Source organism: Chironomus tepperi, unplaced genomic scaffold (assembly GCF_022539635.2).
Source record: "Chironomus tepperi strain 1889 unplaced genomic scaffold, CSIRO-AGI_Ctep_v1 contig_170, whole genome shotgun sequence".
NCBI lineage: Eukaryota > Metazoa > Arthropoda > Insecta > Diptera > Chironomidae > Chironomus > Chironomus tepperi.
In genome coordinates, this window is record NW_027226292.1 from 287,119 (window position 1) to 313,087 (window position 25,969).

General features: G+C 29.3%; 7 protein-coding genes across 8 annotated transcripts; 5 read left to right on the forward strand and 2 right to left on the reverse strand.

Annotated features, from left to right (window-relative positions):
* The first annotated feature begins 65 nt into the window (after positions 1 to 65).
* On the forward strand, positions 66 to 2,203 carry Nup43 (Nucleoporin 43kD). Its single transcript, XM_070637981.1, has 4 exons — positions 66 to 214; positions 278 to 604; positions 672 to 1,330; positions 1,400 to 2,203. Exons 3-4 carry the CDS (start codon positions 934 to 936, stop codon positions 2,095 to 2,097), a joined length of 1,095 nt encoding a protein of 364 aa, XP_070494082.1. The 5' UTR covers positions 66 to 214; positions 278 to 604; positions 672 to 933; the 3' UTR covers positions 2,098 to 2,203.
* Positions 2,204 to 2,321: 118 nt separating this feature from the next.
* Positions 2,322 to 5,784, forward strand: Sap-r (prosaposin). Its single transcript, XM_070637945.1, has 5 exons — positions 2,322 to 2,441; positions 2,559 to 2,637; positions 2,935 to 3,217; positions 3,397 to 5,532; positions 5,602 to 5,784. Exons 1-5 carry the CDS (start codon positions 2,402 to 2,404, stop codon positions 5,644 to 5,646), a joined length of 2,583 nt encoding a protein of 860 aa, XP_070494046.1. The 5' UTR covers positions 2,322 to 2,401; the 3' UTR covers positions 5,647 to 5,784.
* A 5,696-nt stretch (positions 5,785 to 11,480) lies between these two features.
* LOC139088694 (leucine-rich repeat neuronal protein 2-like) lies at positions 11,481 to 13,933 on the reverse strand. The gene has a single exon (XM_070637957.1). The coding sequence runs from the start codon at positions 13,600 to 13,602 to the stop codon at positions 11,959 to 11,961; it is 1,644 nt and encodes a 547-aa protein (XP_070494058.1). The 5' UTR covers positions 13,603 to 13,933; the 3' UTR covers positions 11,481 to 11,958.
* Positions 13,934 to 18,426: 4,493 nt separating this feature from the next.
* oxt (Xylosyltransferase oxt) lies at positions 18,427 to 22,037 on the forward strand. The gene is made up of 5 exons (XM_070637956.1): positions 18,427 to 19,462; positions 19,522 to 19,682; positions 19,750 to 20,503; positions 20,568 to 20,950; positions 21,012 to 22,037. Exons 1-5 carry the CDS (start codon positions 18,712 to 18,714, stop codon positions 21,588 to 21,590), a joined length of 2,628 nt encoding a protein of 875 aa, XP_070494057.1. The 5' UTR covers positions 18,427 to 18,711; the 3' UTR covers positions 21,591 to 22,037.
* Positions 21,261 to 22,849, reverse strand: Elp5 (Elongator complex protein 5). Its single transcript, XM_070637958.1, has 2 exons — positions 22,233 to 22,849; positions 21,261 to 22,154 (listed from the first exon to the last, which is right to left on the reverse strand). Exons 1-2 carry the CDS (start codon positions 22,820 to 22,822, stop codon positions 22,040 to 22,042), a joined length of 705 nt encoding a protein of 234 aa, XP_070494059.1. The 5' UTR covers positions 22,823 to 22,849; the 3' UTR covers positions 21,261 to 22,039.
* A 120-nt stretch (positions 22,850 to 22,969) lies between these two features.
* Positions 22,970 to 25,845, forward strand: LOC139088793 (transcription initiation factor TFIID subunit 5-like). Of its 2 annotated transcripts, XM_070638087.1 has the most exons (4): positions 22,970 to 23,097; positions 23,171 to 23,793; positions 23,859 to 24,035; positions 24,093 to 25,845. In XM_070638087.1, exons 2-4 carry the CDS (start codon positions 23,728 to 23,730, stop codon positions 25,806 to 25,808), a joined length of 1,959 nt encoding a protein of 652 aa, XP_070494188.1. In that variant the 5' UTR covers positions 22,970 to 23,097; positions 23,171 to 23,727; the 3' UTR covers positions 25,809 to 25,845. The 2 variants fall into 2 exon arrangements, with proteins under 2 accessions (XP_070494188.1, XP_070494189.1); XM_070638088.1 differs by lacking the exon at positions 22,970 to 23,097 and having other exon boundaries at positions 23,162 to 23,793.
* LOC139088673 (SOSS complex subunit B1-like) lies at positions 23,224 to 23,595 on the forward strand. Its single transcript, XM_070637929.1, has one exon. It carries the CDS (start codon positions 23,224 to 23,226, stop codon positions 23,593 to 23,595), a length of 372 nt encoding a protein of 123 aa, XP_070494030.1.
* Positions 25,846 to 25,969: the final 124 nt, after the last annotated feature.

Genomic DNA, 25,969 nt, shown 5'->3' on the forward strand with positions numbered 1-25,969 from the left:
AGAATAACCGAAAAACTAATTTTGAATTTATCAACCCATATACATTTTTAAGCGGGAATTTTTTATTCAGAATTTGTTATAAAAAAATATTAATAAAAACCATGGAAAATGACTGTTCTGCTTGTGGCAAAAGCTTCAAATTGGGTGATAAAGCTGTAAGATCCAACTGTGGACACTTTGTTCATTGCTTTAAAGCTGATTGTTGTGAGAAAGAGTGAGTATTGCATAGGTTTAAGGAGTGTAACCTTTTGATTTCTCATTAACAATTTTTCTCTAGCTTCTGTCGGCAATGCAACAAGGAATTTCATGTCCATACTAGCTCTCCAATCGTTACTTTGAGATGCACCAATGAAAAGTACGAAAATATAGTAGAAGATGAAGAGATTCTGCAAGAAAAACTGGATACAAGTCGTGTTAAAAAAATATTCAAAGGAAATACATGCGACGAGCGCAATTCCTATTATTTAGAGAAACTTGAGGAACAGCGAAAGATTAATTTGGAAATTATGAAAAAGATAAACTTGCTGACCAACAATCACGAATCTTTAGTAAAGCTGATGTCGGAGCAAACTCAAAATTTCAAAATTATCGTCACGGAAATTTCGTGAGTATTATTTAACCATACATTTGTTCAATCCTGTAATAAATATCCTTTAAATTAAATTTAATAGAAAAATGCATACAGATGTTAGTAAAATTAAAGTCGATGTTGGCGAGGTTACAGAACAAGTAGTAGATTTGTTGAACGCAGTTTTTGAAGAACCATATTCACCATGTTAACTGTTTCATGTTCATACCATATAATTAAGGCTCAAAAATAACGTTCAATTAAATTTTGAATAAAGATTTTTTTTCTAAACATTCAATTTGTTTATACCGCTTTATTCATTTTGTGCACAAATTTTTTATTCAAATTAAATTAAAAAGGGCAAAATGAACGATAGTTTAGTCAGAATTAACAGTTCTTTCGTTTCTGAGCGCATTAATAAGATACGGTTTGTGGAGGAAGAACAACAACAATTGGAACCGACGAATTTCCTAACTGCATCGTCAGAAAATAAAAACAATGTGAAATTTTGGAAGATGACAAAGAACAAGTATGCAGATGAATTTGTTGAAAATGAATACATACCGAAAGTGCTCTCAAAGTTGACTCTTGATGGTGATGAGTCTACGGGACTTGAAATAATAGATCATAATAATTTTGCTGTATCTTGCGGAAGTAACGTGTTTATAATATACATCAATCGAGATGCTAATATTATTCGACAAAATTTCAAATTTAGCAACATACACTCTTTTAAGACCACTGATTCTGCTTTATGCACGGGTAATACATTCTTAAATTATAAATTCAACAATATTTTACTACTTCTAAGATTTCTTTTTTTTTATCTAGGCATTTCAGTTTTTGGTGAAAATATTAGTACAATTGGTGAAGATGGAAAAATTAATATTTTATCTGCAAATAGTCAAAAAGTTGTGACAAGTCTAGAAAAAACAGATTCAGTTACTCAAACAGCAGTGCGTTTTATTAACTATAAGGAATTAATCACAGGAAATCGTTTGGGAATTTTAAAAACCTTTGATTTAAGATCAGGAAAAAGAGATCCATCATCTGTTTTTGAAATATCTTCGCAAGATCAAAAGAAATGTTATGGTGTAACTAGTATCATCCATCATCCAACACAGAGCCATATTATTTTATCTGGATCAGAAGAAGGATCTATTACAGTTTATGATCTTCGAAATCCCTCATTTCCTGCAAGTTATCTTTGTTCTCATAATTTTGCAATTACTGAGCTTATGTTTCATCCAACTCAACCGGATAAGCTATTCTCGGCATCGTCTAATGGTGAATTATGGAAGTGGACTCAAAATATGATGCAAAATATTACACAAGATTATGATGGAAATAACCAAGTTGACTCTATAAATTCATGGCTTAATGGAGAGCGAGCAAAAAACAAAATATCAATTACAACAATGCTTAGCGGCTTGAGAAAATCCATCACATCCATTGATTGTTCAAAGCAAACTCGATTAATATGCTCAAGCAATAATGAGGCAGTCTATGTAATCGATAATTCATTTTAAAAACTGGATTTTTAAGTCACCTGCTGTAATGTTAATTTTGTTAAATTTTGCTGATTAATAAATAAAGGAAATCACATCAAAATTAAATATCAACTTAACCGATAAACATTGATTTTATTACATCTATCAATACTTTAGAAATCAATCTTTATTAGACAAACTGAAAAAAAGCTTTAACGGTTTTGCTATGTTTAAATTTGAAAAGTGACTCTAGAATATAATTTGAGAGTTTTCACTGTACATAGGGCTATTGTTTTTTGTTTATTTAGTTTAAATAAAATCGTCGTCTAGAGAACAAAGAAAAATGAGAATTTTGATCAGTATATTTTTAGTATTTATTTTTGGTAAGTAATATTTGTTTATTGATCGCAATTCTAAACATTTTAACTTCATTGTATTCTAAATATAAAAATTCTTTGTTTTGATGCGTAATTAATGACTGGTATTACATTTATATTTAGCTACTGTAATTTCTTGTTCGGTAATATTGGGCCGTAATCATTGCACTTATGGACCTGCATATTGGTGTTCGAATATAACGTGAGTAAACCAGCATATATTTTCCTTTTTAATGTCCCACAAACTTGATTTTTTTTAAAGAAAAATATTTACATCTAAAGGCATTTAATTTGATTAGCACAAAAAATTAATTAGATTTATGATAGCGTAACTTATTCCTATTGAAAATGAAAAGTTACAAAAAAATTAATTAATATAGAAGATGAAAATAATTTTATCAAATTGAATAAAATGTCACAAAGGTTATCATACTTTAACTTATTTTCATAGCTGTTTGCTGATCAATACGGAATTCTTATAAAATTAATTTAATTTCAGAAACGCAAAAAGCTGTGGAGCCGTTCGTCATTGCATTAAGACTGTTTGGGAAAAACAACATGTACCAGAGGATAACGATTCAATTTGTCAAATATGCCTTGATATGGTAAAGCAAGCGAGAGACCAACTCGAAAGTAATGAAACAATGGAAGAGATTAGAGAAGTTTTCGATGGATCCTGTGACTTGATTCCTATTTCTGTTGTAAAGAAGGAATGTAAACGATTAGCAGATGATTTTATACCTGAATTGGTAGAAGCTCTGGCATCGCAAATGAATCCACAGGTAAAATAAGTATTTAGAATTTCTATAAAAAAGAAAATATTTTCCATTTCACTGATTGTCCCAATTTATTTTATTTTACATCATTATCATCATCATTTCAAAAAGAATGATTCACTTCCTTATTTTCAAATTATCATTTTTATTGCTATTGTCTTACTTGTGTCTTGTAAATCTATTAGGTTGTTTGTTCAACGGCTGGACTTTGCAATAATGTAGCCATTGATAAGCTACTTGAGGAGTATAAGGTACAAAAGCAGGCTTTCAGTTGTAATAAATGTAATGACGCTGGAGATGCAATCTCAAATAAATTTCATACTTCAAGTCGTGACCAAGTACTAGATGGGTTTTTATCAGCTTGCGGTCATTTGTCATCATTTTCAGATGCTTGCTCAAGCATTATACTAACATATTTCGATAATATTTATGATGAGCTGTCGAAAAACTTAAAAGCTGACAAAATATGTCATATGAGTGGATCGTGTTCAAAAAAATATCATAATCATGACTCAAGCAATATTGAAATTAAAACTGAATCAAATCTTGGATTTATTAATAATAAGGATGATATTCCATGCGAATTGTGTGAACAGCTTGTCAAGCATTTACGCGACGTTTTGGTTGCAAATACCACAGAACAAGAATTCAAATCTGTTCTTCTAGGATTATGCTCGCAAACTAAAGGATTCAAGCAAGAATGTAATAGCATTATCAATCAATATTATGGCATAATATATGAAACATTGGTAAAGAATTTAGATGCCAATGGAGTTTGCTTCTTAATTGGACTTTGTGATAAAGGTATCAAAGGAAATGCACCTCATATGCCTTTACTGCCTTCACAACAACCTATTTCACGAAAACGTCTTGGTCAAAACGAAAAGGTCTTTTCAAATGAACAGATTCAATCAATGATATTGCCTATTGATCAACTGATGGGAGCGAAATCAAACCTTGACTTGGTTGACGGTGGTCAACAATGCGCTATTTGCACCTATTTCCTTCATTTTCTTCAAGAGGAATTGAGTGACGCAAAGAATGAGGATCAAATCAAGGAGTTGGTCAAAAAAACTTGTGCTAAATTTCCGAAATCTATTCAACCGAGTTGCGATAGCTTTGTAGATTTGTATGGTGATGCTATAATTGCACTTTTAGTGCAGGAAATTGACCCTCGTGATTTGTGTCCACAATTAAAATTATGCCCAACAAATGTTAATCAAGATGACGTTGATATATTTTCTCCAAACACCATTCATGTTGAAATTAATGAAAAAAGCAAACCAAGTTGCCCGTTATGTGAATTAGTCGTTGCTAAAGCTCGCCAATTTATTGATAGTCCAAAAAGCAAAGAATCTGCAAAAGCCGCTCTATCAAAAGTTTGTAAGCATTTACCACCTAAACCACAATTGGAATGTAATGATTTTATAGAGACTTACTATGACGAGCTGATTGAAAAGCTTTTATCTGATTTAACACCAAAGGGCATTTGCTCTCTGTTAAAGTTATGTCCAGGAAAGGCAGAAATTAGAGACGATACGATTAAGGTCGGTGTAGAAAAAATAAATTTCATCCCTCATATTATCGTAACAAATGAAATTCCTGACAATACAATTGATGGTCAAATTGTCAATACAGATTCTGGAGAGTGTCTTTTGTGTACATCGGTTGTCGGTGGTGCCGAATCAAAAATATCGCAAAGCATGTCAAAACAACAAATTGAAGATGTTTTACTGCGTGAATGTTCTAAATTCCATCCATATCAAGGAATATGCGATAACTTTGTTGAAAAAAATGTCGACGAGATTGTCGATTTACTTTCAAAACAACATATGACACCAAAAGAAATTTGTCAAAAGTTATCACTTTGTGCTATTGAAGAAGATTTAAATATTGATGAGGCTGTTATTGTTAATGTTGTTGCTATTCCAGCTGTTCCAGTAGTTGGACTTGTATCTTTGTCAAAAGATGACACAAAGAAAAACGTCCAAGAGGATCCAATGTGTGTGCTTTGTGAATTTGTCATGGCAAAATTGGAATCAGAACTCAAAGATAAGCATACACAAGAAGAGATTAAACATGCAGTGGAGAATATTTGCAGTAAAATGCCAAAATCCATCACAAAACAATGTACTAAATTCGTAGATCAATATGCTGAATTGATAATGACTTTAATTGACACAGTTCCCCCAAAGGAAATTTGTGTTGAAATGGGTTTATGTACTCCCGCAAAGAAAAATATGCACTTAGTTGGTGATTCTGAATGTACTTGGGGACCTACCCATTTTTGTGGAGACTTAAAAGTTGCTGAAAAGTGTAAAGTAAGTACTTCTAAACAAATTAACATTTTAGCAAATTAAATTATTAAAATTTTGTTCTTAACTTTACAGGCAACTGAATATTGCAAGAAACAAAAGATAGGAATGTTTGCCTAAAAGAAGCCATACAAAAAATTATCTCAAATATTATAATCTCTCTCCTACGTAGAATGTTGTGATTGAAATCTCATTTGTACAATTTTAATAACAATAATAAAAAATAAGACATCGTTTGGATGTCAGTTATACCAAATACATACTAAATTTACAGAAATGATTTATTCTAAAAATGTCAGTAAGTTACATTTTGAAAAACTAAAAGCTTTATTTATTCTGATACTCTTTCAGTGCTTCTTGCAGTTTAATATCCTGCTTTTCTCGAACCTTTCGTATTGTGCTTTCTATTAGCTCTTTTTGCTGCTTATCTTCTGGCGGATAAAGTTCTCGTTTTGTTTCAATTACCTAGAAAAAAAATATTAGTCTATAATTCATGATTGAAATGAAACAATATTACGTATATTACCCATTTCTCAAAATATTCAGGTTGATTAAACCAATGAAATAATGCAACTGGAAATGACATATACAGCGCCATTCTAAATACCTCCAATTTCCATCCACCCATTTTGGTATGCGTTCTTTTTTTAATAATATTTTTTTCCAATTTTCCAAATTAATTTTAGAACCGGTTTTTTGTTTACATCTGAATCGGTTCTCACCGATTTGCTATTTTTTTAAAAAGTCAAAAACCGTTTAATTATCAACCTATTTAAAAATTGCAAATATCAATATCGGTAAAAGCAATGAAGCTGACTTAATCATCAAGAATCGATTCTAGATCATTGAAAATGAGTAGTATTAAAAAAAATTACGATTTAATTTGTGCAAAACCAAATCTATATGCATAAGTAGTTGAGCGTTACTTACTTGGGTAAAAAGTTTATTCAAACCAAAAATTTAAAAGTTAGAAAAATTAAAGATATTTTTAGCGAAACAATTAACAAAAGAAGGAGGAATGGAAATTTGAGATATAATAAACATCCGGTTTGTGAAAAAATAAAAAACAAATAATTGCAAAATAGACTTTTATTTCAATGAATAAGATGCATCTGTTGTAATTGCACAGTTTAATCTATTGTCCTTCAACACCGAAATCAATACGATTCTTCCTCTTTCCGTTTGCAATTTATCACCATTTATCACTATTTAATGCCCATTATTCGATTATTTGTAAGGAGGGAACTTACATCAGCTTTACTTCTTCTTTCATCTATTGTACAATTTTTGTCATTGTTAATTCGTCTTAGGTAAGTATTTAAAGGATAGTAAATAAAAAAAAGGAAAGGAAGAGAAAAAAATATAAAGAAGAAAAAAAAATTTCAGATTCATATTGTTTGCTAAAAGACGGAGCGTGGAGCATAAAATATAGAATAGACAGAGGAAATGGTACATTATTTACACTCATTTTTAACACCATTTATTGTAATAAGAAATTTAGTAGAGGAATATGAGAATAGGATTAAAATTTAATGTAACTCAACAAATCAACAGCTTCAATATATTTTTGTTATTTTCTTCTCTAATTCTTTACCAAAGATTAAGTCGGTAAATAATATTGCATTTTTTTATTCTTAGACCTAAATGCCTTAATAATAAGCAGTTAAACCGATTTCTGGTATTTTCCTCCATTCAGTTATGCCCTAAGCAATCTAATCAAGAAACCAAACATTAAAGGAACATAAAGAACAAGAAAAAATATCATTGAAATAAGTAGCCACAGGAAAACACTGTTAGATAATTCATTAAAGCTAAGGGAATAGAACGCACATTATATTTATATACTTTTGGTGTTTTAAATCATGGTCAAAGTGAATATTTCAATATGTAGTATCATGCATTTCATCTTTTTCTGAATTTACTGTGTTAAAGAATTAGACCAGAAGATTATTAAATAGTCTCAAAGGAGGCTGTTGCGTATTATGAACATATACAATTAGTATTACATGTGTCATGAGTTTATTCTTCAAGTCTCCATCACACTACATATTTCATTAGAGCATTGACTGGTGCCCGTTTGATGATAGTGGTAAACATTGTAGTTAACATGATGGTCTCGAAAAATGAAGAGCAGAATGTTAAAATTATATTATAATGAGAAAGACAATTCATTTCGTGATTTTCAAATTATTTAACTTGCAGGTGAAGCGCACACATTAAATTTTGATGTTTTGTTTTCAAGCTGGAAAAAGCTGAGGGCCTTTTTTATATTTTTTATATTTTATTTTAACATCACTCTTCCACACTGATATAGTTTGGAATAAATTATTGAATTATTGCTTACCATCATAGCTTTCTTACTCTTTATAAATGCCTATATGAAATGTGTACATGCACTAAAGGAAGGAAAAAAAGACTTAACTTTATATAATGATCATCGCAATGTAACGAAGAGAGCGAATAAGCAGGTGAAAAGTTTTATAACTTCACATCGAATTGAAGGAACTGAAAGAACGAAGAACAAAAAGAAGCGACCTTTTAATATAGAACGAACCATGAATGTATTTTTAATCGATATGCATTCATTTTCTATTGATGAGACATGAAAATCATGATCGAGCTGTCTATAGACTTTATAGACATTTTTTAGTTTTTTTTTTTTTTTTTCATTTCTTCATTTTTTTTCTGAGAATAATTTTTTTTCAATGATGCAGGTGAATTTTATTTATTTCATTTTATTTGTAAAAATAGAGATAATAACGCCTTTTGTACAAATTTTAAATTCCTTAACTACATTAATCGACTTAACATGCATATCTTTTTCAATAAGTGGATTAGTTTCATATTATGCCAAATGTATGACGTTGAAATGAGAAATTTCTCGGAAACGCCTATGACTAATTTTGTTTTCTTGCTTCATTCCCTAATTTACATCAATAGCCACAAACATGGATAACTTCTAAGGTAGCATAAACAATTATGACATGAAATATATCAGACAACATATGCACAAAAGAATGCAAAAGGAGAATCTGAAAAGAAAAATATTTTGCAACAAACAGTTACTTAAATCTTAATCGGATTAGTGTTGAATCTGTTTTGGTTACCCAACAACACAATCGCAATGGTAATGATGTGCATTGTTCACATTCACTGACCATAACCCAGCATATCTCCAATTACTTTTCGCATCGGAAATCTACAAACGTTAACAAATTTGAGTTTTATTCTTAATAAAAACATAAGTCATTGTTCGTTGTTAAATCCTAAACTTAAACTTTAAATTCCAATGCAAAACAACTTATAAAGATTTTTTTTCATTTGTATAGATTCAAAAATTCTTCCTTCATAATTATTTTTTGCATGATATAATTTCTTTTTTTTTAATCTATGATAGCTCCAAAGTCCGAGCATACTCAATCACAGTAACAAAGTTCTTTGTATGTTAAGAAATGATATCCAAATTTTGCAGACTTTTATTCAGTACATCATGAGAGTAATATGAATAAGTATTTTAATTATCATAATGTTTTTTTTAAGTAGATATATATGACTGAAAAAAAGTAGATTTAAAATGAGTCTATGAGCAAAAAGAAACTATATAGTTAATCTTAGCACATTAATTTCTGCAAAATAATGATTTGTAGATTCCCCATGCTTTAGGGTATCATAAAGGTAATATTTATGGTCGAAAGGTGCATCAGTAAAATAAAATGAAATCAAGCTTCACAAAATTTATGGACGAAATGAAATGAAATGAATAAAAGAGAAAAATTAGGAAAAAAAAAGAATGAAAAGGCAAAAATTTGTTTGCAAAATACAAAAAATACTATGGAGCTACAGAAAAGTAAGATTACCTACTGAGATGCAAGCAAGCACAGCGTGTAATAGATTTCAAAAAGTCTGAGAACTGTAAACTATATATGCAGGGGTTTTGTTTTCATTTTATATCCTCATTTTTCTTAAAATATTAGATAATCAAAACCAAAATACTAGATAACGGTCAGCAAGCATTCTTTATTTTCTATTAAAGTTAAGAGATAAGACCATTTCCAACATATTAAAATTACCAAGACGAACCCAATTCTGATTATAAAGTAAAGTAAAAAAAAATAATAATTAATTTTTAAATAAATTTTATGCTCATCATATTCTACACACATTTTTGACAGCTTCATTAAAGCTAAGTCCGAAAGTAAATACCTAGAGAAATTCTTTAGCTGAGAAATTTATCGGAACAAAAGAGTTAATCCCTCATTTTCACATCCTTTTATCCATTCAATAGCCATAGAATTTCACTCTTTATCGAAATGTGTTTTTTCATTTCTCTATGCCTTTATATTGTTGTTTTTTTTTCAAAACATAAAAGACAGATAAAAGAGTGAAAAGGAATACAGACAACAAAAGAATTTTAACCAAACGAAATTTTACAGTGCAGTCGCATTTGTCAAAAGGATTGATTCATCAATACATACCTATATTTTTCTATCCATCTTAGTGTATATCCTTTCACTTTTTGTGGAATTAGAATAAATAATTTTAAGAAGACTAAAAATCGAAAAACATCATACAAAAACTTCTCATTAAACTTTTACACCTGCCCGGTGCAACGATTTTATTTTATTTTTTTAATTTTAAGGTATTGGAAGAACGAAATGAGAGATAATTTTGAGAAGATTTTATTTCTTTATTGTGTTTGTATATATTTTGAATTCACCTGCAAATAAGAAGAGGCCACAAAAAGGAAGATGTGAAGATTGATATTATTTTGCCTTTTACAAGAAAAATGCATTAAATATTCCTATTTTTTCCATTCTCTCTCGCATTCATGTATTCAACTTTAGTTCTTGGTAAAAAAAAAGCGATTACAATTTTTATAAGTTCAAATTTTATGCTATGGATAGAGTTATGGTAAAAAATGGAAATTTATTTATAATGAAAAGAACTGGAATCACCTTTTAAGCCTGCAAGCAATTTTATTATTTTTTTTTCGTTCTCTCCTCATCTTTAGCAGTGCATCAATGCCGGTTGTAATAACAACAATTTATTATATGAAAAATGTATGCTGGTTGGTTGACTTGTGAAGGATCAAATGCAGTGCTGCATAAATTTTTATTCAACACATTTCCTAATTGTTCCACGACACAATACCATGTAATGTGTTCGCTATTCATTGTCTGTTAGTCCTAATAATCATTAACCGAAAGTATTGGAAAATTAATATTTTGCGATTTCATCGGCTATTGTCAATGATGTTCTAGGAATAAAATATTAAACCTTTCATTCTAAAAATGGTTCAGTGTTAAAAGTAAATAAGCTATATATTTCAATTGATATAAAAGAATAGGATATTTTTGCAGCTGGACTTCAAAAAAGAGATTAAAATGTGTGTAAACTATGTGACAAAATGAAAATAAACCTCAGTAGATTGCTGAAAAGCGCGTTCATGAAAATCGTTCTCTTTCGTTTAATATTGATTGTGTGGTTTCATATCAAACACAATGTGTATGAACTGAGAACACGAAAAAGAACTTTCATCACGAGCGACATCATCGCCCTCACAAATAAAATTGAAAGAAAAGGAATGTTGGAAGAAGGGAGTAAAAATAACAAAATTAAGAGTAAACTGACAACATAACATCATGGTATGGTTCTGAATAATTACTGTGGCAGCCACGAACTTGATTGTAAACCTGCATTGTAATCATTTATACGTATATGAAATGATCAAGATGATGAACATGAACAATTCTAGGTGGGCACCAAATCTTATGAACGAAAAGAGAAGAAAAAATCAATCGAAATTATTTTTTGGTCGTTAATGCTGGATGCTGTAATGAGAATTTCATTTCTTTAGATCAGAAAATTATGACTTCAAGTAAAAACCAAATATTTTAGTCTTCAAAACATTCATAGTCTTAATGATTTATTAAATTCTTTTTTTTTCTTAACTTATGACCTAATTTGTACAATAAACTCTTACATTTTCATTAAAATTTTTATTTCTTTCCTTCCAATTTTGTTTTTTCTTTATTTTACTTAACGAGATTTCTTCTTTTTCTTCTTTTTTTATGAAAGAAATGTAGAGCATTAGCAAGCATATTTTAATTAGCTTAGGTATGGCTCATCAAAAGCTCTAGTAACATTAAAATTAGAGCAAAAATAAGATGTAAAAGAAGGAAAAAAAACTCGTAAAAAATTTTCTTATAATTACCATAAATAAAACATAACTTTTCTTATTTTTTTAGTTAATACAAAGAACTAATTAGTTTAAACTCATTTGGGACTAGAAAATGATTCAATAAGCGATATATTTATGAGAAACGAAAAAGCATTTCCTCTTCTATACTATCATTGAAGTTTAATGATTTCACAAATCAATGCCATTCAATTGGTCATACACCAGTAATGATAATGTAGTTAAAAGCGTGTCTACGAACTCAATTGATGAGTAGTATAGAGTGGAACAATTTTTCGTTCGTCATAAAGTCCCGTTGGTAAATAAATTGGTGGTTGAGTGACAGCTTGCTGAAGTGGATAGGGGCATCCGAAACTATAAATATTACTGTTCACTGTATTATTGTAATGCATAAGATTGCTCATGTTTTCATTATGCTTTACCGAAATCTCTTCATAGATGTGATGCTGCTCAAAACTACAGTCGGCATCGTTGTTAATGAATTGTGATTTGCCTTTGAATTTATGAGTAATAAAGTGACGATTCTTGTAAACTACTATTGCTGTCACAATACCGATCATAAGAATAAATATTATATATGTTACAATTGGTGATCCACCGTTACTGCATCCAAGAGCTTCATTTGGAATATCTTGAAGTCGTTGTTCATAAAATTGTGCTGGTGATGAGCAAATTATATCATAATTGCTTTTTATATCCTTCGTCAAAATTGTATGAAGCCATTTTAATTCACAATCACAGCTAATTGGATTATCGGCAAGCTCAAAAGACTTTAATGATTTCCAGGGCAATAATTGTTCACGAATAGTCTCAAAAGCATTATTTCGTAAATCAACATTTTTGATGTTTGGCAAATCACTGAAAACGCCATCATGAATGTCAATCAATAACTTATTTGATGAAATGGTGATCGTTTCTAGATTTGGATTTGCTGCAAAAGCACCAGGTTGAATTTGTTTTAAGATCTTATTGCCGGAAATATCAATTTTTCTCAGAAATGAAAGACCGAAAAATGATCCTTCACCAATTACTTCAAAATCATTTTGTCCAATTTTGAGCGATTCAAGTCGTTGAAGACTACTCAATGCGGCAGTAGGAATTTTTGTTAACGAATTATCTGATATATCCAGTGATTTCAAATTTCTCAAACGATAAAAAGCAGCATGCGAAATGTTTGTTAGAAGAGAGCCATGAACATCGAGAGCCGCTAAATTTATTAAATTTCTGAATGCGTCATTCTCCAGCGAGTTAAGTGAATTCATACCAATAAAGAGCTCAGCAAGATATGGAATATTTTTAAAGGCAAAATTTGGAATTGATGTCAAGATATTGTCGTCCAAGTATAATGACTTTAAATTCTTTAAACCATCGAATGCTTCGGGTTCGATTGTGGCTATTCTATTTTGTCCCAAATTCAAATATTCAATGTTTGGTGTTGTCGCAAAGACGCCATTTCTCAATTCCATAATGTAATTGCCGCGTAAATTTAAAGTCTCAAGTCTTACGAGGCCTTTAAATGTATTATTATTTATATCACTAATTTTGTTGTTATTCAAATGAAGCTGCAGGAGTTTATTTTGATAGATGAAAACTTTATCTTCAGTCAAATAAATTTCGTTATTGCTGAGATCGCACATTCTTAGTTCACTATAGAACTGAATAGATGAATCGATTATCCTAATTGAGTTGAATTTGATGATTAAACGTTCTGTGGCTGGATTTAAAGTAATGGGTAAAATATCAAGATTATTGCCCTCTTGGCAACGAACTAATAATCTTTCATCTTCACAAGAACAACCAGCAGGACATAAGGCCAATCCAATAGCTAAATTTGTTAGAGTCAATAACACTAAGCTCTTTATGACGATACGTTCCATTTTACCCAATTAACTTAATTAATTTAAGTTCTACTCTCGCCTGTCTAGCGACCGTAAATTATAATTTTTAATAATTTTTCACTTTTTTATTTCACCGTAAAATGTTGGTTTTCTTTTCTTTTCTTTGTTATAGTCTCAACATGTAGCTTATTATAAATTCAACTTTTTTGATTTTTTTATTGGTTTTAGATTAGGCACTTTCAAATAGGAACGCAAAATAAAAGCGTTTTTTATATCGTTTACATTTGAATTTTCACATAAAATTATCTTTATATATTTTTTTATTTATATTTTTTCATCTTCAATTTATTGGAAAACTATTATGACTTTCAACTTTACGTATATATTTTATTCTTGTTCGTTTTTCTCTTTTTGTGATGTTAACACGTTGAAGGTAAGTATGAGACTAAACAGAACGGAAACGAAGAACACAGTATATATTGTTACAGGCTTTAACAATAAAAACCTTATATTTTCTCATTTTTCTCTTCTTCTCATAAAAATGATCTTCAGGTAAACTTGTTTGCTCTTTCAGTGAGCGTTTGATGGGAACGAAATATGACGATCCTCTCAAATTTATTTGTGTTTATATTGTTGAAGCTCACAAATTTTTAAACATTTATTTTTCTCTTTGCAACTTTTGTTTTTGGCTACTCGTGAAACGTGGTTGAGATTACAAAAAAAAAAAAATACGCAAATGCATAAAATGAGAAAAGAGAATAAGAAACAGTAAAAAAAATAAAGGTTGAAATTGTTCTTAATAAATTAACGGCAGGTGCAATTCTCACGGCTCAATATATGTATCCATCGTTTTGGGTCTCTGGTTTTATTATTTCGAGACGGTTTATATTGGTATTTCTTGACTTATTCTTTAAGGTCCGTTTTAAAGGAATCTCATAATTTTCGGGCTTTCTACAAAAAGAATATCAAAAACTGTGCCTTTGCCATCATTAAAGTCTTGTCCTTTTAAGAAATAAATAATTTTTTATTTTAAGAGTATAAAATCATAGCAGTAAATTGGTCATTAATCGTTTTTGGAGGCGCAACGAAATGATACATCTATCCGTAGAATTTCCGATGAAATAAGTTAAGCACATCGTTCAGAAATTGCCACTGACTAAAAATAAAAAGAATGAGGGAGCGAAGAAATCATTCGCTACGTTTCATTCTATTAATTTCTCAGGTAATTTTCTCATCAAATCTATTTATTGAATTTAACACAGATAATTTCAATTTAATTGTTTCTTTTTCTACTCAAAAATAATGAATCGTATGAATTTCTAGTGTATTTTTAGAATTGCAGTATTCAAAAGAAATGGGCATTTTTAAAGTTTTCATATTGATTATATTACCACCTATCGATATGAATTATGGGGCGCGAAGTAATAACAACGAAACGGTCATTTAATAAATCACCTCGATAATACACCTTTGTTATTTATGAATGAATGGTCCTTTTTTTCTTATCCTTTTATAATAATACGGTTCTTTCATTAAACTTTTTCCACTATAGTTAGTGATTGTTAAGATATTTTAAGGAGTTTGTAATCCAAGAAGGTGAATGAAAAATTTTGTCATTTGATATCAACGTGGGATGCCAAAACTAAAATAGCAGTATAAAAGAACTTTTATCTTAAAATTTCTAAAACTTGGTATTTGAAACTAAATAATATTTGATTTAAACATAACATTTTTTTGGAACTAAAAAAGTTTAATTCTTTTCGAAATTTAAAAATACAGTTCAGATTAGTTTTTAAAACTAAAACGTCCAATTTTAAAATGTTTAAAAACTTCAAAAATTAAAATCCAAAAATGTTTCGATTGCAATTTTAATATTCTTTTTCCAATTTCGTATCAGTTTTATTATTTGTTATTTTTCATATTACTGATATAAAAAAAATACAAATAAGAATTTTTCATAAATAATACCATTCATATTAAGGATTTCCACAGAAAAAGTTTCTCGGAATTACTAAAATTTAATTTTTAAGCTTCGTAAGTAAAAAAAAAAATCAAAACAGAAAAGTCTGATTATGAAAAAAATTGATATGAAGTCGAAAATTTTAAAAAAACCATCTGGAGATTGCCAATTTATAATCAAAAAAATTGATTTCGGTAAAATAAAACTTCTCATATTATCAAAATCTTGACAGAATATTATTAAATAGAATATGAGAGATTTTTAAAGATCATCGTTTATTTTGATTTAGTCCCTAAAATAATAAACTTGTGAGAACAATAAAGTAAAAAAAAAAATATTTTCACGATTTCAAGAATTATTCAATACAATTTTATTTAATTTTGGTCATTTGATCTTAAATGATTTAACTCACGACAATACCAAATTGAAAATTTCACACTCGTGATCTACCATGAATTCTATTTCATTTTATTTTTACTGAAATACAATTTAAAAGTCATTAAATTTCGTGATTTTTTTTCTCATAGCCCACGTACGAGATGTGAAAAATTCTATTACAGCAATTAATTTTCGATCAATCATTAATCGAGCACAAATGAGATTAAAACTAGCAAGTAAGCATTTTGGAATAGGTAATTCTTGAAATTCTTCAAAAATTACAATTAATCATATTTTTTCTGATGTCATACCTATATGCACAATGAATGTAAAGCCTCCTTTTTAATTTATAATCTTCCGACACATAGCATCCGATTTCTTTTTTTTTAATTTTTCAATTTATTAACAATGGATGATGTTGGAATAAAATAAAACGAAAATCTATAACTGGATATTAAAAAGGAATTACACATACAATTTGTCATTTGTCCATTTATTTATTTGTATTAAGTAACTAAAACTAAAATTTCTTGAGATCATATAGCTATATATAGATAGATTTAAACGAGTAAATTATGAAAATTAATTTCTTACATATTGTTATTTTTCGGTATTAATTTATAAATCCATCTGCATATTAAACATCTTACCTATCTAATAAAACCACTATATGTATATAGATAACTAAAGATATTGAGAAATTCGCGTATCAAATTATCTTCTTACTAGAAGATCATTGATTTGCTATACCATCCACATTCCTTAATTTAGTATGAGTTAATGTACAATCTTGTGAACAATCGTCATATAGATTTATTAACATACGATGGATATAAATTTCATGGTTTATAGGTATGAATAATAAAGTGTACAAATTACAAGTTTCTTCTAATTGAACAAAAAAATCAGCTTTTATGCAGATTGCCGAATGTATGAAAGGATCCTCTTGAGAATGTAAAACAATGATTTTAGCAGAAGTCAATCTGGTAAAATTTGTTATTCCGAAAAGGTCCATTTTATGAGCCATTATAAAAGCTGAAAATGAGAAGAAGTAGAAAATAAATTGTTGAAAAAGGGTAGTCAAGGTGTTATTTAAAAGAAAGAGAAAATGAGAGAATTTTGTGATTTATTGCCACCTTTTGTTCAATGTGTAAATAAGAATTTTGCAAAAAGATACTTTGGTCTCAAAAAGAATCGATTCCGTATATATTGTTAAGAATTTCAATTTATTTGAAATTTAAAGAAAATTATTATTTTTTGACTCAAACAATAGCACCAAAGGTCCATCTAATGCAGACAATTACAAGCAATGAAGGCACATATACTCAGTGGGATATCTATAGGACGACGATGCCGATTGTTTCTGTTTAATATTAAGAAAAATTGTCTTCTTTTGTGGATCCTTTTGTTATAAAAAAGTATAAAATTCAACCAAAAGCAAACTTAAAGCGCATTAATTTTTAATTACATAATCGAAAAAAAAATTTAATTTCTAACAAATATTAATTAGAATTTATATTTTTAACAAATTTTCCTAAAAGGAATGTTTTATGTTATTTTGTTTACTTTCTATTTATGTTACCATAAGAAGATTTTAAGACTTTTAAATCGGTTTAAGATTGTTAGATGCGACTTATGCGTTTTATATGTGCAATACAAGAAGGTCCTAAATGCTTGAATTGATATTAAAGAACTTCACATATTTTGCCTTTCTTTCGCTTTTTGTCATCCTTCGTGCCTCTTTTGAAAATTAATTTCTCAAAATCACATTATTACGGTTATAAATTTGGAATTAGACAACCATTTATTTTCGGTTTTAAGATTATGAGATTTTTCATGTATCCAACATTTTTATTTTGTTATTTTCACAGATTTAAAAAATGTTGAGACCAATTGTTTTCGATTCTTTTATCTTTTTTTTTCTTTTCGGCATTGTTTATAAGTGCATTATTTTTGCGTGAATGATTAACTGTCGAAACTGTGCAATTTCAAAACCTCATCCTTTATAAGAGTCTTCTTTTTGTATATGCTGGCGTTTTCTTTTGTGTTATTTCTTTTTTCGGTAGTTCTTTTCTCTTCTTTATTTAATTTTCATTAGAATTTCATTACAATCGGTTAGATCATTAAAAACTATTTGAGTGGAAAATTCTTTCTTAGTTGGGTGCGTTATGGTTCTTCATTTTTTTATTGTATTTAATGAAACAAATGGAGAATAAAAGTATTTTCTATGAAATCGAACATACTTCTGTCCCATTAATTCATAAAGGCAATTAATTTTAATATCAACACATCTTGTGGCCTTTTATAGGTTAAAGATGTTAAAACAGCACACGTTTTGCAATATGTTTGTTACCCTCGCTTCTTTTATGACAATACATGATTATACATATGTAAGGAAAAATATTTTAACATAAACCGTTTAATTTATCATGTGAACAAAAAAAAATAAATTTTGCTTGTGCGCAGCTTTTTTCTAACGTTTTCATAAAATTCAAATCTAAAGGGCTTTACGCTAGTTTTTAAAGAAAACAAAAATTTAATTAGGCAGGAGGATGATAATTTATTTTAAAAAAATGTTAAAAATTGACAAGTTTTAGTGATTTAGCATATACGGTTTTGTGCTAAATCACAAAGGCGTGACAGATTCTATTGAGATAAAGGAGTTTGATAAGCAGATATTATGTTAAAGAAGGAAAAAATTGAGAATACTGAATAAAGTTCTTAAATTAGTCAAATGATAAAATTAAACGAAACTAAAAGGCTATTGAATAATCACTAATCATTTTTGACGATCTACGCTTCATTTAACTATGTTTTTTATATTAGTTCGTCGCTATAAATTGTTATTTCTACTTGGAATTGTCATATTATTAATTCAAGTGTTTCTCGCATATAAATCAATTAAAATTCCAATCGAATCAGGCAATAAGTTGTTTGTAGAAAAAATTAATATTCTTAAGGACAGATTCCAAAGTATAAACGATATAAAATCATCATTAAATGATGATGAGGATATAATTAATTCAAATATACAGCATCAAGAAACCAGCGCACTTAAAAATGATAAAGAGAAAACATTAGCAACATTACTCAGCGAATTGAAATTTAAACCAAAATGTGATATTTTAAAAGATAAGGAAGTTCTATCAGCAGTTCAGCGAGCGAAAACACAACCGTGTAAAGAGCACATTATAGATGTGGCATGCGCTATAAAGACTAATACATTTTATCCTAATACACTTCCAAATTCATGTCCTAGCGGCAATTATATTGCGAATCGTTCAATTGGTTGTTTTAAAGATAATAAAAAGAATCGTCTTTTATCCAAATTATATTCCAATTTTAAAGAATCTAATTCGGCCAAAAAATGCATTCAGACATGCCTTCAATCTGGATATCTTTTTGCTGGTGTGCAATATTCAACAGAATGCTTTTGTGGAAATACTGAACCAGATATTAAACATAAACTTCCTGATTCAAGCTGCAACATGAAATGTCCGGCAGAAAAGACAATTTGTGGTGGATATTTTACAATGAATGTATATGAAACTGGAATTGCAAGTAAGCTATTTAATTCACATTTTACGATGACATTTTATTAATCCTCATTATTCTTCCAGAGTTTTCACCGCAAGTAGCCGAAACTCAGCCGAAAATTGCAGAGAGAAGAGCAAAGATTGTGTTTTTATTAACTCTAAATGGACGAGCGTTGAGACAAGTTTATCGTTTAATTAAGTCAATTTATAGTGTTGATCATTTCTATTATATTCATGTTGATACGGTATGAATAACAGTAAATTATTCATTGCATATAATCCTTATAATTCCTATATTATGCTTATTTTTAGCGTCAAGATTATCTTTATCGAGAATTATTATCATTAGAGACAGCATTTCAAAACATTCGTCTTTCAAGAAAACGATTGGCAACTATTTGGGGAGGCGCGTCATTATTAGAAATGCTACTAAGCTGTATGGCTGACTTATTGGAATCTGATTGGAAGTGGGATTTTGTATTAAATCTAAGTGAAAGTGATTTTCCTATAAAAACTATAGATAAATTAACTGAATTCTTAACAGCAAATAAAAATAAGAATTTTGTAAAATCGCATGGTAGAGAAGCTCAAAGATTCATTCAAAAGCAAGGACTAGACAAAACCTTTGTAGAGTGTGATACTCACATGTGGCGTATAGGGGACCGTTCATTGCCTCTTGGCATCCAAATTGATGGCGGAAGTGATTGGATATGCTTATCAAGGAAATTTGTAGAATATGTAACGGCAGAAGAAAAAGACGAGCTCGTTGAAGGCTTACTCAAAATTTTTCGATTTACTTTACTTCCTGCTGAATCGTTTTTTCATACAGCTATTAGGAACTCAATCTTTTGTGATTCGTACATTGACAATAATCTTCATATAACTAATTGGAAGCGAAAATTAGGATGCAAATGTCAATACAGACATATTTGCGATTGGTGTGGATGTTCTCCAAACGATTTTAAACCTGAAGACTGGATTCGATTGCAAGCAACTGAAGCAAAACAATTGTTTTTTGGACGAAAATTCGAACCGGTTGTAAACCAACTTGTGATATTACAATTAGGTATCTAATAATGCATTGTCTTTTTTTTTATTTAGAATTTATAATTGTATGTCTTAAATTTTAGAGGAATGGCTTTTTGGACCCTATATTGACGGCTACTTAAATTTAAATAGCTATTGGCAAAGTCTTTATCATTTTAAAGACAAAAGCTCCCCGTCAAATGAAGCAATTTTATTACTTGCAAATAGTTTGATACGAATTAATTCCAAATCAAATTTAGTTCAACAATTTTACGAGCCTGGAAATGTACTTGAGATTACTGACTATTTTGATTTAGATGTTTATAAAGGATTTCTTATAAGACATGAAGCAAAATTTAATGAGAATATTACTTTAGAGGTTGAAACATGGTGCCGTCCAAATAATCAACACGCGCAAGTTTCAAAATCGAACAAAATCGCAAAAAAGATTATGCAATTAGATGTTAGCACGGATTTCGATCAAAAAGTAAAAAAAAAAAAATTATTTTTTTGAAATTTCCTAATCAAACATTTTAAAATCATTTTAGGAGCAAATATCAAGAAATTTTCCAAGAATTATCACTCAAGTTTCTGAACCATGTTTGATTATGAAACTATCTAGTACATCGCAAGTTGAAAATTCAACAATTACATTAACTGTCGTTTGGACAAATCCTGATAATAAAGTTGAGGATATTGGAGAAATAACTATAGAAGACATTACAGTGACATCAATTAATTTCTCAAAATCCAATTTAAAGCATCCTCTAATGAGTGGCATTTGGACAGTCAAACTTCTGCAGAAGAAGTCACTCATTGGACTTACAAAATTTCTCGTGATTCCGAGTTTTAACAACACAATGACCAAAGATTTAAATTCAAGTCATCACTTAGATAAACTGATAGCAAATTTTTATTTAATAAAAGACACATGCATATCCTACAATCAGAAAAATATACGGGATATAATAGGAACATATTTGGGTAATTTTGGCCCTAGTTATCTAACATCAAAAAACATTGTTAAATTTAATGAATGTAAAAAATCACTCTGGAGCTCAATGTCACCTGATCCCAAAAGTGAATTATTAACAGATTATGGAAATTTTGATGGTTCGTCATCATAGCGATATGAATTAAAATTATCATTTTACAATTCCTGTTAGATATGTACGTAAAATCAATCAAACTGTTGCAATATTTATATCTATGTACATTTTCAATCGTCGTTTTGTACTTGAAGCATTAAATTTCATGCCCATATCAGATCCGTTTTCATTCAATTTAAGTGCCATTGAACAGTAGAAAAATACATAAATTTCTTCGAGTAACGATCTATTTTTTCTTGTGGTAGATAGGTACTTCCAATCGACAAGGCCACTTTTTTTTCATAATCATTGAATGTTTTTTGAAAAATCAAAAAAGACATTCAAAATACATTGCATTTATCACTATTCTGTATTTATAAATTCTTCAATAGTACAATATGTCTAATTCATGTATTTATGTTTTCTTTTTCTCTGAACGGAATAAAAAAACATTTATTGATATTATTGATGACTAAATGACAGTAAATTTAAAATTGTAAATCATTATCTGGATCATCTTCTTCATCAAAATCGTCGGTAATATCAGGTGTATAAATTATTTTCCCTTCTTGCTTGACATTTGCAGTTTTATTTGGAAGATCACTAAATAGAAAAAAAATATAAATTTAAAATTGGTTTAATCAATACTGTTTTTTAATTTAATATGTATCTAATGCTCACATTATTTCAAATGGAAGTTTTAGGCTTCGTTTTGCTTCAAGTTCATCAGCTTTTTGACCAATCTTGAAGGTTCCCATATTTTCCACATTCACCTCCGGTGCTATCAATTGAATATTTTCTTTTTTATACTCTTTAATAGACGTTTTTCCTAATGATAACTCATGGACGTATTCTCTTGATCTTATAATGCCTGATTTATTTTTTGAAACAATTGTCATATGCTGACTATTATTAATTGTGACTGTCAAGTTGCTCATATGCTCCAAAAATGACAAAAGAATTTTATTCTGAACATTCTTGCTACTGATCCATCCGAATATTTGCAAAACATTTTCACTGGATTTTAATTCTTGAATTTTTCTAAAAATATTTTCATAGATATGACTTGAATACTTAAGTTCAAGTTCCGAAAGTGATCCTAAAATGATACAGCTTTTCTCTAAAATATTCTCAAACTCATTGTAAAATTTGTAGTTCTGATTTTGTTCTTCTAATAGGTTTGTTAATATTGTCTTCCAGTTCGGATCTATTCCGAAATTATCCACAAACAGCACAAATTTATAATTTCCAATCAAATTACTCGATAACATGTTAATTTTAATTTATAAATTTATTAAGATCTGTATAGCTTGTTTTAACAAAACATTTTTTGAAATTATCATCTTCGTTTCAAAGAAAAAAAAAATTAAAATTCAGAGAAAAATGGAAAATTTTGTTAATTATAATAAAATAATAGACTTAAAAGTCGATATGCATAATTTAAACATTCGTGCTATCATTCTAGAAATAGAACCTCCAAAAATTCTCTCAAATAAAAAAGACATTTATAGATTAATCATCGCTGATAAAACAGCAAAAATTTGTTGTAAGCAAAGAATAAAATTTTCATTAATTCACTAGGTACTTAATTCGTCAATTTTCATTGCATTTTTTATAAGGTGCTTTATTCGACAAACGTGTATCTTTTTTGAAAGCCGGCGATATAATTTACATGACAAAATGTTATACACTGATATTTAAATCGGAATTAACAATTTACAAATATAATAAGGGTAATATTGTTAAAATTGGTGACTTTTGCATGGTTTATAATGATAAAGTAGATATGAGTCAAGTAAGAATCAAGCAGGAAGCCATCGATGTTCTTAAATCACGTAATAGTAATCAAAAATTCGTAACTAGAGAACATAATACAGCAGAGAATAAAAACATTCAAATCAACATGGATGAAAATAAGAAAGTCGAATCTCCATCAACACATCGAAATACCGATAGATTATCAAGTCCAAAATCCCCTCGATTTTTAAAGTATCCATCTACTCATAATTTAATGCTTAAAAAAAGAAAAAAAGAATACGACTGATTTATAACGATTTTTTTAAACTACATGTTAAAAGGGAAAGTTTTGCTTCAATTGTGTACCTCGTTTTTCCCGCTTCAACTTAAAACAAAGGAAAATTTCAACCTAGTTCTTAATTAATATTTTTGTATAAAAATGAGTGTAACTAATAAAAATGATATTTTGGCTGTAATACAAGTATTGAAAAAGTACAATTTGAAGGTAGTTTATGATATATAAAGTCAGTGTATGTATTAACATGAAAACGTTGTTAAATAATTTTTAAGGACACAGAGAATATTTTAAAACAAGAAGCAAATCTTTATGATATACCTGAAAGTTTCACACATGATGCATCAGATAGCGTTTTGCAGACTTATGAGAGCGGAGGAGATCCAGATGTTTATAATTCTTGTTATTATGAATTACGAAAATTTGTTGATTCTTCACTGGATACATTTAAAGTATGTTTTCATTAAGTTTGGTTAGTGCAAAGGTATTTCAAGAGTATTTTTTTTTAGTTTGAACTGAATATGATTTTATATCCTGTATTCGTTCATATGTATATTGAACTTGTTTATAATGGCCATGAATGTCAAGCAAAAGAATTTATGGAAAAGTTTGGTCCGGAACAAGAATATTACTATCAAGATGACATTAAAAGATTGTCTATGATTACAAAAAGAAGTCAGATGCGTGGAAATGATTTAGCTGATACTTTTAGATCCAATGAATTCATAATTCGTATTTCTCGCGACACATTGTCACTGCTTAAACGGCATCTCCAAGAGAAGAAAATTAGTATCGTTATGAATATAATCAATGAGCATTTGTATTTTGATCTATATGAAGGAATGGCTAGAAATAAAAAACAATGTGAAGCAACTGCTGGTTCTTTGTTGGGTGAAGCTAGAAGACAAGACAATAGAATACAAGTTTATCATGGATTATTAAAAGAGCCTGATTATCAGCTAATAATGACACAGACGCCTTTGCCAGAAGATGAAGATGAAAATGATTTTGATACGGAACGTCCAAAAAAGAAGAAAATAAAGAAGGATATATTGTTTGGAAAGAAAGGAAGGTCGGATCCAAATGCTCCATTATCAGATAGAGTCTATTTACCTCAATTACGTGAGATTGACATAAATGAAAAAATTAAAGTTTTCCGTGAGACACAAAAACGCGTAAGTCTAGGGCCAGATTCTTTGCCTTCTGTTTGTTATTATACATTGCTGAATTCTTTGCATACAGTAACATGTGCTGAAATTGCTGAAGACTCTTCTTTAATTGCAATTGGTTTCTCTGATGCTACAATTAAAGTTTGGACTATGACACCCGCAAAGTTAAATGAATTAAAATCTGCTGAACAATTAAAGGAAATTGATACCGAAGTCGATGATATACTTGTTAGAATGTTGGATGAAAGAAAAGCAGAAACATCAAAAATGTTGTTAGGACATGCCGGTCCAGTGTATAATTGTTCATTTACATTCGATCGATCTCTTTTACTTTCTTGTTCTGAGGATTGTACGATAAGATTGTGGTCGCTCCAGACATGGACATGTCTTGTAGTATACAAAGGCCATTTAAATCCAGTTTGGGATGTAAAATTCTCACCACATGGGTACTATTTTGTCAGTTGTTCCCATGACAAGACTGCTCGCGTTTGGGCTACAGATTCTCCACACCCATTAAGGATTTTTGCGGGTCATTTATCTGATGTTGATGTTTGCACATTTCATCCAAATTCAAATTACATTGCTACTGGATCATCTGATAGAACTGTTCGATTATGGGATGTTTTATCGGGTGGCAGTCACGTACGATTAATGACAGGCCATAAAGGAGCTATCTATTCCCTTGTTTTTTCAAAATGCGGACGGTATTTAGCCAGTGGATCAAGTGATAAAGTAATAAATGTTTGGGACTTGGAACATGGACATTTAGTCGCAAGTCTAGATGGTCATACATCGACAATTCATTCGCTATGCTTTAGTCGTGATGGAACTATTTTAGCGTCAGGTGCACTTGATTGTAAACTTAAGTTGTGGGACTTTTCAAAATTATGTGAAGATCTAAATGTCGAGAGTTTCAATGTTTCTCATAATCCAAATGTAAGAAGCGGAGAAAATTATTTACTTAGAACTTTTCCTACAAAAAAATCACCGTTCATAACACTACATTTTTCCAGGAGAAATTTATTATATGGTGTAGGTTTATTTAATAAATCATAGCAGTAAAAAAATAAAGAAATAATATAATTTTTGAAATTTAAAATTCTTAAAAGTCATTTTTTACTTGCTTTATTTTCAAACTTCAACCAAAAATGGATATCACACAAAACATAAAATGCTGAGGAAAAATATCAAACCGGGTTTATGGATGAAAAATCAGG

What these genes read in the sequence shown, in the direction of transcription:
- Sap-r (XM_070637945.1), top strand. Translation starts at nt 2,402, where the DNA reads ATGAGAATTTTGATCAGTATATTTTTAGTATTTATTTTTG. An exon ending in CATCGCAAATGAATCCACAG is followed by an intron (nt 3,218 to 3,396) that starts GTAAAATAAGTA and finishes TAAATCTATTAG; the next exon opens with GTTGTTTGTTCAACGGCTGG. An exon ending in AAGTTGCTGAAAAGTGTAAA is followed by an intron (nt 5,533 to 5,601) that starts GTAAGTACTTCT and finishes TTAACTTTACAG; the next exon opens with GCAACTGAATATTGCAAGAA.
- LOC139088673 (XM_070637929.1), top strand. Translation starts at nt 23,224, where the DNA reads ATGACAAAATGTTATACACTGATATTTAAATCGGAATTAACAATTTAC.
- LOC139088694 (XM_070637957.1), bottom strand. Translation starts at nt 13,602, where the DNA reads ATGGAACGTATCGTCATAAAGAGCTTAGTGTTATTGACTCTAACAAAT.
- oxt (XM_070637956.1), top strand. Translation starts at nt 18,712, where the DNA reads ATGTTTTTTATATTAGTTCGTCGCTATAAATTGTTATTTCTACTTGGA. An exon ending in ACTTGTGATATTACAATTAG is followed by an intron (nt 20,504 to 20,567) that starts GTATCTAATAAT and finishes CTTAAATTTTAG; the next exon opens with AGGAATGGCTTTTTGGACCC. An exon ending in GCACGGATTTCGATCAAAAA is followed by an intron (nt 20,951 to 21,011) that starts GTAAAAAAAAAA and finishes AAATCATTTTAG; the next exon opens with GAGCAAATATCAAGAAATTT.
- Nup43 (XM_070637981.1), top strand. Translation starts at nt 934, where the DNA reads ATGAACGATAGTTTAGTCAGAATTAACAGTTCTTTCGTTTCTGAGCGC. An exon ending in TGATTCTGCTTTATGCACGG is followed by an intron (nt 1,331 to 1,399) that starts GTAATACATTCT and finishes TTTTTTATCTAG; the next exon opens with GCATTTCAGTTTTTGGTGAA.
- LOC139088793 (XM_070638087.1), top strand. Translation starts at nt 23,728, where the DNA reads ATGAGTGTAACTAATAAAAATGATATTTTGGCTGTAATACAAGTATTG. An exon ending in TGAAAAAGTACAATTTGAAG is followed by an intron (nt 23,794 to 23,858) that starts GTAGTTTATGAT and finishes ATAATTTTTAAG; the next exon opens with GACACAGAGAATATTTTAAA. An exon ending in CTTCACTGGATACATTTAAA is followed by an intron (nt 24,036 to 24,092) that starts GTATGTTTTCAT and finishes ATTTTTTTTTAG; the next exon opens with TTTGAACTGAATATGATTTT.
- Elp5 (XM_070637958.1), bottom strand. Translation starts at nt 22,822, where the DNA reads ATGTTATCGAGTAATTTGATTGGAAATTATAAATTTGTGCTGTTTGTG. An exon ending in AAACTTCCATTTGAAATAAT is followed by an intron (nt 22,155 to 22,232) that starts GTGAGCATTAGA and finishes TTTTCTATTTAG; the next exon opens with TGATCTTCCAAATAAAACTG.